This window comes from Candoia aspera, chromosome 6 (assembly GCF_035149785.1).
Source record: "Candoia aspera isolate rCanAsp1 chromosome 6, rCanAsp1.hap2, whole genome shotgun sequence".
Taxonomy (NCBI): domain Eukaryota; kingdom Metazoa; phylum Chordata; class Lepidosauria; order Squamata; family Boidae; genus Candoia; species Candoia aspera.
In genome coordinates, this window is record NC_086158.1 from 6,514,037 (window position 1) to 6,524,127 (window position 10,091).

The 10,091-nt window shown below is 47.3% G+C and overlaps 1 protein-coding gene across 1 annotated transcript; it reads right to left on the minus strand.

Moving 5' to 3' along the window:
• Window positions 1-2,399: 2,399 nt before the first annotated feature.
• On the minus strand, window positions 2,400-9,870 carry LOC134499627 (mitochondrial ubiquitin ligase activator of nfkb 1-A-like). The gene is made up of 6 exons (XM_063306365.1): window positions 9,673-9,870; window positions 9,033-9,166; window positions 7,204-7,331; window positions 5,882-5,969; window positions 3,936-4,056; window positions 2,400-3,196 (listed from the first exon to the last, which is right to left on the minus strand). The coding sequence occupies exons 3-6, from the start codon at window positions 7,318-7,320 to the stop codon at window positions 2,482-2,484; spliced, it is 1,041 nt and encodes a 346-aa protein (XP_063162435.1). The 5' UTR covers window positions 7,321-7,331; window positions 9,033-9,166; window positions 9,673-9,870; the 3' UTR covers window positions 2,400-2,481.
• Window positions 9,871-10,091: the final 221 nt, after the last annotated feature.

Genomic DNA, 10,091 nt, shown 5'->3' on the forward strand with positions numbered 1-10,091 from the left:
TTTAAATAATAAATTCACAGCCAAGGGTAACTCTAGCTGAGGTTAGGGTGTTGTGTGAATGCAGCTTCTATGTGTTTGCATAACTGGATTAAATAACGCTGCATGAGTTCAGTCACCATGGAGCCTGTTCCTTCCAGCACAGGTGGTAGTATATAAAAGGAGCATGAGAAAGCAGGTAAAATGACTGGTTCATACACTGCTCTACATCAGGCCTGCATATTTGTAAATTAAAAATCATCGCAGGCCACGAAGGGATACCTGGCCTGTGGATCAGCTGTTTGGGAGCTAGCAGAGGCAACAGCAGCGGAGCTGGTGGTGAGGCTGAGCACCACCACTTAACTGATAGTTCAATGAAGTGGATTCATTCTGTACACAGATGGAAAACCTTGTGTGAACTGAGCCACCGAGTAGAGGTGTCAGATCATGGCTGTAGGATAAAAAAGTTAAGGTAAGGCAAGATCGGATCACTGGAAAAAGCTCAAGCAGCTTACCCAACTAGGATAAACGTGTTGTGGGAACACAAATGGTGAGTGATATGCCTATTCTCCTCCGCCTCCTCCTCGTGTGCCTTTGAGTCTATCTAGACCCCCAGCAACTGCCTGGACAAGTCCCTGCACTTTACCTGGCAAGGTTTTTCAGAAGTGGTTTGCCATTGCTTCCTTCCTAGGGCAAAGAGAGAATGACTGGCCCAAGGCCACCCAGCTGGCTTTGTGCCTAAGGCGGGACTCGAACTCATGGTCTCCTGGTTTCTAGCCTGGTGCCTTCAACCACTACAGCAAACTGGCTAAAATCAGGGCCCCCCAGTGTTTCCTTAGCAGCTGCCTCCCCTTACCCTTTGCCTCTCCATAGCAATTCATACCTGCTTTGAACCTTGAACTTTTAACAGAGCAGAGACCATTCTGACAGATCCAAACATCCCCGGGCACCTTCGGAGGAAACCAACCTTGCCTCTTTTGTGGCTTATCTCTAATGTTCCAAAAATAAGCAGCAGCTTTTCAGAATCTCCTCTCCATCCTTCCTTCCCTATCAAGCCTCCATTCTATTGGTATTTAGATTAAAGAGACAAGACAAGCCTTGATGGGTTTGCCAATTTATCAATAAATCTTGATTTCACATTTCTGGCATGCAGGTCTGCTGAACGCCATCCAACGCTCGGCTCGGTCGCAGAAGAGCACACAAAGCAAAACACTCCAGTCCATTCGGCTGGCCGAAGCCAGCTAAGCCTAAATGACAGTTTGGGCAGCTCATCCACAACTTGATGACAAAAATTATGGGTTGGGAAGCAGGCTCAACAGGCAGCCTCCTTGGCAAGCAGGGCATCAGCCGAATATGCTAAACAGTGTCCCTGGCAGTCACCCCCAGTTGGACCAGCCCCCGCCCCCAACTCGCATGTGAAGAGGTAAGATCCCAGCAACCCCAGAATGTGCAGAGAACTAGCAATTAACACCAATCCTAATCTTGTACGATTAAACACCATCTGCCATTCGGTGCTGGTCCAACTTGAAAGGAGCTGTTCTCGGCAAAGTCGGGGGCTTAGTCCTCCAGACTGTATTAGCCTGCATCAGCTAGAAATGTCTGTGGCACCAAGATGTTTGCTTGAACCAACCCCAGCTCGGCCCCTGCGAAGGCCCACCCACATGCCAATTAAAACTCTAGTCGCTAAGCTGGTAGGTAGCTCTACACAGCCAGCTTCGTGCCAATACTAAGTCTAAGCTTGTAGTTGGCACAGACCCTGTAGCTTCAGGGGCACCCACAGCCTTTAAGACAAGCAGGGGACTAGAAAGGCTGCAGAACTGGACAATAGCTAAACGATACTGCAATGAAACTAAACGCAGCCATTTCCAATGGGAACCCAACACTGGGTTAGTATTTATGTCCTGTCTCCCTGCGCCCTGGCATTCAAGAGCTCAAATCCTGAAGCAAGGGCCACCCAGGCAGGTTTGTAGATTAGCGCTGCCCGAGTTCCAATAAAATAATCCCCACCCACTACCATTTCAGTAAGACCCTCCTACTCTCACAGTGATTATTGCTTTAAGTTCGCATACCAGCAAGGCAGGCTTGGGATCTTAGTGGCTCCCTGTACGATAGATTCATTCAGCCTTGTGAATCTCTCCAGGTGTTTGAGTTGTAATTCCCAGATTCCCCTAGCTTGCCTGGGAATCCTGGGAGCTGTGGTCCCAGCACAGCAGGAGAGCACCAGGAGGACTCCTCCGTATCTCTTCCAGCATAGCAAAGCTGGAAAGATGGTCCAGGCAGCTTTCACTGAGATACCAACTTTGGACACGCTTCCCGACAGTGAGAATCTGGTGGCCGTGCAGAGGGAGGAGAGGGAGGCTCCTCTGAGATCACACGCCTCCAGAGACTGGACCTCCCTGCGCCCACAACTGGGATGCTTGTTCCTTGTATAGCCAGTGGACAGGGTCCTTGTTTCTTGTGCTTGTGGTGCCTTGGGGGTGTCTGAAAGCACACGAGGCCACCCCACTAGGCCTGATAGAGCGGAACCACACGGTCTATGAGGCCCCGGCAGATGGGACAGGAGGGGTTGGGCAAAGCCTGGAAACAGTGGAAGCACAAGCAGATGTGGCCGCAGGGCAGCAAGACGCACTCGCGTGGGCTGGTCAGGCAGACGACGCAGGCGTTCGGGGGCAGCTCTTCGCTGTCGTTTTGGTGTTGCAGGAAGTCCTCAAATTCCCGTCGCTGGGCCTCCCGCTCCCGACTCAGCCGGCGATTCCAGTGGGCCCGGCAGAGGGCACGCAGGACAACTGCCGAAGCCGCAAGGCTGCACAGCAAGGCAGCCCATTTCCAGAAGCTGCTGATTGACTGCATGCCAGCCAGCAGGGTCTGCCAATCCTCCAGACACAGGAAATAGCCTGCGCCGTCCGAAGGGGGCTGCAGACAGAGGGTGCCATCTGGGCGGAGCACCAGCTCGCCAATGCCAGTCAGGCTGCTGCCAACCAAAAGCATCTCTTCTGTCTCAAGGAAGCCCTTCGGCTTCTCCCCGCTCAGGTAGTGGCTGAGTAGGTCTTTGAAGCCATGGGACATCTGCTGGAAGCGTTCGTAGACGGTCTCCAGGGGCAGATCAACTGCCTGAAGGGGCGATTCCACACTCACCCACTCTGCAGTTTTGTCGATGGGGGAGGTCAGGACAAAGGGGACGGTGTGCAGCTGCTCCAGCACAACCCGCTCACTGTCGGTCCTGCAATGAGAGTAAAGCAATCGATGGGGAGGCCACAGCAAAGGCCCAGGGAGGGTCTACTGATCATGAGTCCAGATTTACCCCCAGAGACATGCAACAGGAGCACAAGGCTGAAAACCAGCTTGGGGAATGCATTATGCACAGTAGACCAATACCCCACTTTCTCATGTCGCTTATTCCTTCACAGAGGGCAAACTGTTGGATTTTGGAGATTCACTGATCATTTCCTGAAGGCTGAAGACCAAGTGGAACTGTCCCACCCTTCTTTCTGCTCTTCCTCTTCCTCTTCCTGTCTGTCTTTCTAAGGCAGTGTTTCTCAACCTCGGCAACTTCAAGATGTGTGGACTTCCCCATGCTGGCTGGGGAATTCTGGGAGTTGAAGTCCACACATCTTCAAGTTGCCAAGGTTGAGAAACACTGTTCTGATGTATCCCACCCACCAGTTTCTCAGTGTTGAGAAACACTGTTCTGATGTTTATGTGGCTCTTTGAAATTGGGTTGATGGCTGCCTGTCCTCCTAGACCTGCAGGTTCCCACATTGACCTTGACTTTGGGATGACATGAAATAGGAAACATTAACCAGGCCACAGATCAAACCTGGCCAGCAAATGCTAGGCATGTGTCTTCTCTGCATTAAAAGAATCCATCCTCTTGTCTACACCGGGCAAACAAATGTGAGCAACCAAGGATACTGCCTACTTCCCCGCCCCCCGTTTCTTCTCCAAGACCTCTCACTGACCAGCTTCGGGCCAGGCTGTTCCAGATCAAGCGATGCTCCTTCAGGACCAGTCTCTCAATCACTCCCTGCAGCTCCTTGTGGTATGGGCTGGTCAGGGCTGATTTGACAGGCTGGACCACTCCTGAAAGAGAAACAGGCACACAAAACAGAAGTTCCAGTTGGCAAGTCGGAAAACCCCTGATTAGGTTGAAATGGCCCCAGAACCCTTCCAGTGAGCTCAGAACCACCCATCCTGAGCCCCAAATGTTTGCATAATTCTAGAAAGTGGGTGGATTTCTTGAGGACAGGTGGAAAAGCAGAATGGCTATCCCTGATCCTTTCCGCCTTTCAGAAGCCGCAGGAAGTGGAATATTATGGAAGGGACGCTGGCCAACACGCGTTGAGCAGGTTCTACAGTTAGGGTTGAATGTTGAAAAGGTTGTTAATTTGAGGTTGGGAAGAGAAGTAAGCTTTAAAGGCAGAAAAGCACCGTTAAATTCTCTGCCCCTTTCTCTGAAATAGCCTTTCCCCAAAGATCCTATCAGCCCCAAAGCTTCAATTTTTGGAAAGGGATTAAGACCTGGCTTTTTCAGCAAGCTTTGGGGACTGGATGTGTTTAATTCTGATCCCTCCTGCAAAGAAAGTGCTTATATGGTTTAATTGTTTAGTGGTGCCTGGAGTATTTCGATTACATATGTCTATGCATTGTTTTAACCTGATTACTGTATTGGGTATGTATATTGCTCAGAATCAGTTAAGACTGGAGTGGCATATAACTTTAACCCAGCCTTCCTCAACCTTTTGACCCTGGAGGAACCCTTGAAATAATTTTCAGGCCTCAGGGAACCCCTGCCCATTCAGGCTCAAAGATAGGCCAGGAGTTACAGAATTATTATATTCATTTCATGGGTAGGCCTGTATATGTGCATTAACTGTGTTCCTAAACTAAAAGTAAAGAATGAAACATACCTCTTTAATGTGAGGTTGCCCGAATTTGAAATATTTTTTTAAATGAATCATCATCTCCCAGGGAATCCCTACTGACCTCTTGCGGAACCCTAGGATCCATGGAACCTTGCTCTAATCAAACAAGCAAGCAAATAAAAAATATACCAAAAATTGGGCTTTACTGTACTATTAAGAACTCTGCATGTACCATATATGATTTATAGCTTAATTTTTCTTTTTCTTTGATAAAAAGCTCCCCTATACCTGATTTCAGACTGTGGACTGAATATACACACTCACACCCTCTATACACTGACGTGGAGAAAAGTCCAATTTCATGTGATCAAGAATTTAGCATTCCACATTTGGAATCTTTTCAAAGAAAAGGCAGATTTATGAAGTCAGAGCAGAACATGCCAAACTGCATCTGTACACCGAATTGTGTGTGTCCAAAGATCAGTAGGGAAGGGTAACGTTTTCACATTTTGGGGAATACACTTCCATTCAAACTAAATTGGGTCAATTCGTTTCAGATTTAGATGAGAGCTTTACTGGGGGGAGGGCAAAGGAAGGAAAAAGCGACCTCCACCAAGTTCTATAGAATTGGTGGTTTCCTTCTGAAGACCTTGACAAGCCATCTCCAGGTGCCTTACAGTTCAACTTCTGATAGCTCTGAAGCCAAAAATGAAAAGGGACAGAGAAAAAAAGAAAAAAAGCACCTGCTGAACTCCCCAGCTTCAGGGCAGATATATGGTAAGCCTATGACCCAATTCTCTTTTCAGTTACAAGTTGGCCTGTTGGTCACCAAGAAGGCCGTTCTGGCTCGCAACAGACCACCGAGCTATTTAAAAACTGACAATACTTTCTTATTGCAGATACTTGTTGATTCCTTGATGGACATTTGGCAAGGGTAACTGGTGCTGAACTCGCTATGACACACGCAAAGGGAGAGGACCGAGGAGTTGGTGTGCTGGTTTCCACGTTCAAATCTTGGCAAAACTTCTTGCTGAAATTCTTACCTTCAATGACAACGTAGGGGAGGCAGTTAGTACCTGTGGCGGACAGGATGCTGGGAAGACTTGCACTGACTTGGAGCTTCGGAGCCCCCTAGACAAGAATGTGAAAAAATAAATCAATAAATAGAAGAGGCAATACCAGAATTTGACCAGAGCGAAGGTGACTTGGAATCTCAAATATTTGCTTACTCACACATTTACCAAGGAAACTCCCAATTCACTGTCTCATAAGACCTTAAGCCCTGTTATTGTACAGGTATTCCTCACTTAATGACAAATGGGACCAGAATTTCAGTCGCTAAGCGAACTTTAAGTGAATCCGACCCAATTTTATGACCTCTTTTGCAGCGGTCGTTAAGCGAATCACATGGTTCCCCATTGATTTTGCTTGCCAGAAGCTGGCCAGGAAGGTAGAAAATGGCAATCACATGACCACAGGATGCTACCACGGTCATAAACGCACATTGGTTGCCAAATGCCCAAATTGTGATCAAGTGACCGTGGGGATGCCCTGATGGTCATAAGCATGAGGACTGGTAGCAAGTTATTTTTTCCAGCACCATCGTAAGTCCGAAACATCACTAAATGAATGGTCATTAAGAGAGGACTACCTGTATATCAGATGAAGTACCCATCTTGTTTAGTGTTCAGCAACTGCCCCAGTCGTGAGGTAATGATCTTGCCCTGCACATTGCATGAAGCTGTTTCATCTGTCCTGAATTAAGAGCAGTCAAGGTCAACTGGTAACCCCTCTCCCATGTGGTGAATGTGCGTGCAGCTGTATTTCTACACTGTGCATTGTGTAATAATGTGGAATGCTTGGTTCTGGCTCAGTCTATGGTATAAACTTCAACCACTGGGATTTCATAACTATGGTTAAACAACCACAGCTTAGCAAACCTGAATCCAGCTTATGGATGCAAGATAATGCAAGCTATTGTACCTTTTATCAGGACAATAATTAAAATGCTATGAAATATGAAGCCCAAATATCACTCCAAACTGCTTTCTCAAAAGCAAGGGAGAGGCAATTGTACAATACCTGGTTGGATTTTAACTGCAATTATTTACCTTGTTTTGGGGGCTCTGGTTTATGGCACGCTGCCCCGAGTCGCAATGCTTGAGAGCAATTATTTAAATAAACCAATAAACACATTATAAACCCTTTAAATTGGTGTTTTGCAAACTTGGCAACTTTAAGGTGTGTGGACTTCCAACTCCCAGCATGGCTGTCTGGGGAATTCTGGGAGTTGAAGTCCACACATCTTAAAGTTGTCAAGGTTGAGGAACACTGCTTTAAATCAATGAATGGATAAATGTCGCACCTGGATTTTGGTCACCACCTTGGCCTTCTTCCTGTGCAGGTAATAAAAGAGGCCAGAGAAGGCCAGGCTTGACCCCAAACAGAGCAGTTCCCCCAGCGTGAAGGGCAAAGCATCCATCAAAGCTGTGGCTGGAAGAAAAGTAAAACAGTGGGAACTTTTTTCCTCTCTCCTCTTGAAACAGGAACTCAGCGACCAGCCAGGAGTGGCGAGACACCTCACATTAGGATCCTTGAAGACCCATGTCAGGAAAGGAAGTCACACCCCAAGAGGCACTTATGCGGAAAGATATAATCTTTCAGGAGAAAGACCTTGCCATCTTGCAAGAACAAAACAAGAAAGCAATGGGGAGGGCCAAGACGGTAGCAGACCAAGCCTTAGCAAGCAGTGAGGTCGGTCCAGATAGCTTTTTCCAGAAAGCTCAATCTGGTGCCCGAGTGCGCTTTGCTTGGTGGGTCCTCTTCAGATTACAGTCCTTTAGGAAAGGCATAACAAAGCAGTCTGCTGAAAGAACAGACCTGATATCATCAAGTTCTAAGAACTCAGAATATTAATTCAGATCAACCCTGCTACATCACCGTTCTGTGTTTGGTTCATGAACCAAGCGTTCCACTGAGGAACAGGAAGTCTCAAGGCCCCTTTTTGGAGCAGCTCAGCAGTGCTGGACCTTTTGAGACTCCTATATTAAAATCCTGATCATATCCATGGACATGAGATTTGCAACTAAATCAATTCAGAATGTCTGAAGGACTGAGGAATTCCTGGTCCAGAATAAAGGAACCAGGAACGGCAGTATCTAGGGCCAAGTTCTATCCTCCCCTCTCAGCTCAGTCAGGCATCACATGGCCAGTCCAGGGGCCCAGAGTGTAATGTGAGAAGGAAGACATCGTGGAGCACAGGCGCTGCTTCTGGGACAAGACGTCAGGCTGAGTCTCTATTCATAAAACCGGAGAGCCAGTTCAGGTATTAGGCTTGGAAGACATCGGTTCCAGTCTCCGCTGGACCCTGGAGCTCAGCAGATGACTTTAGACTGGTCATTATCTTTCAATGTAACCTACTCAAAGGTTGCTGTTGTAGGGGTAAAATGAAGGGACTTCTGTTTATGCTGCTTTGAACTCTCAAGAAAAAAAGGGATATACAGTATCTGCAATGAAGAACAGCAGCAGCAGCTTCTGCTCCTTTAAGAGTAATCTACCTTTTCCATCTACAGGTAGTCCTCACTTAATGACCACAACTGGGACCAGAATTTTGGTTGCTAAGCAATGCAGTCATTAAATGAATCTGATCTGATTTTACAACCTTTTGTGCAGCAGTCGTTAAGCAAATCACATGGTTCTCCGTTGATTTTGCTTGACAGAAGCCAGCCAGGAAGGTCAAAAACAGTGATCATATGACCACGGGATTCTGCAACATCACAAATGGAAACTGTTTGCCAAGTACCCAAATCACGATCACGTGACTGCAGGGATGCTGCGACAGTCATCAATGTAAGAACCAGTTTTTTCAGCATGGTCGTAAGTCTGAACCATCGCTAAATGAATGGTTGTTAAGTGAGGACTACCTGTAGTTTCCATTTAACAAGCTAAACTGGGGACTGAGGGACTATTATACGTATTTGTACAATGCATCTGGAAGGTACTTCTGGATAATAGTCCCTTCTCTTTTCAACAGACTTCCCATATTCTACAAGCTTTTATTATGTCTCTTTCCTAGCACTTGACTTGTAACTCATCCCAGCTGACATCCAGGTTTGAAAAGGTTCCCTCTGAGATTGTTATTTTGCCTTCCTACGCATTTTTCAGCTGTCCCTGCAAAATATTTTTCACTCTCACAGAGTTCTGCGATGCTGTAATGTTTTTATTCAAGAGGGCATGGCACTTAGGTTCCTTTCTCTGGTGTTCTTCTTCCGGTCCCTCCCAACGCACATTGTCTGTACATCTCTCTCTGTCTGCAACAGGAAGATGCACTGAAAATAAGAGTTCAGAGAAGTTTTGTTAATCGGGATAGCCTCAACAAAAGCGATCTGAGTGGCTTATTTGCACCCGGGTACTTTATTGGGTCCGACAGCCAGCAAATGTGTTCCCTAAAGCTCCCCCTCTATTCTGAAATTTTGGGTCTCTGGCCAAAGACCCCAGCGGGGGCGCAGTTGTTAGAAAAACTCCTTAATTTCCTGCAATATGCATTTACTATTAAATTTATACCCCCTTTCTGCTGACAGAAGCACACAAGGCAACTCAGAACAACAAAGCAGTAAGGAAAAAATAAATACAATAACGCTAGTGAAATCAGTATGTTTCAAATCAAGGAGCAATTAAAAGCTTGGGGAAAGAGAGGTCTTTCCCTCACCCCTGCGTCCCCTTGAAGCCTCCAATCCATCAGCACACTCTGCACGTGCTCAGACGCACCTTTACTTTTAAAGCCTTTCAGAGGCGGGAGGCCTACGAACTAGGCTGTTACAAGGCTCAAGTTTACCTGGAGAGGGGGGACTAATGGCCATTCATCTCCCGAAGCAAAGCTGCTCCCGATCCGGACTTGATTCCTCTTTCCCTTCCGAACCAAACAGAAGCTATCGGATCCTACTCGACCGACCACGGTCACCGGAAGGGCGTATGGGAAACAAAGTTCCTAGACCCGTTAAGCCTGCTTCGCTTCTCTATGCCTTCTTGCTTTTAAAACAACAACTCCCGGCATGCCCTCTTCCCAAGAGGTGAGTGCGACGGGAACACTTTCCAATTCTCGCGAGAATTTACCCTCAATCTCGTGATGCCGCCAGAAGCATTTGCCCACCATAAAAACTACAAATCCCATCGGGCCTATGGGCGGGGTTTCTTAATGTCCGGCTATTGAAGGAGCCACGTGGGCTGTTGCTCAGCTTGGAAGCGAGTTCAGCG

What these genes read in the sequence shown, in the direction of transcription:
- LOC134499627 (XM_063306365.1), bottom strand. Translation starts at nt 7,320, where the DNA reads ATGGATGCTTTGCCCTTCACGCTGGGGGAACTGCTCTGTTTGGGGTCA. An exon ending in AGGTGGTGACCAAAATCCAG is followed by an intron (nt 5,970 to 7,203) that starts GTGCGACATTTA and finishes ATTCTTGTCTAG; the next exon opens with GGGGCTCCGAAGCTCCAAGT. An exon ending in CCCCTACGTTGTCATTGAAG is followed by an intron (nt 4,057 to 5,881) that starts GTAAGAATTTCA and finishes TTTCTCTTTCAG; the next exon opens with GAGTGGTCCAGCCTGTCAAA.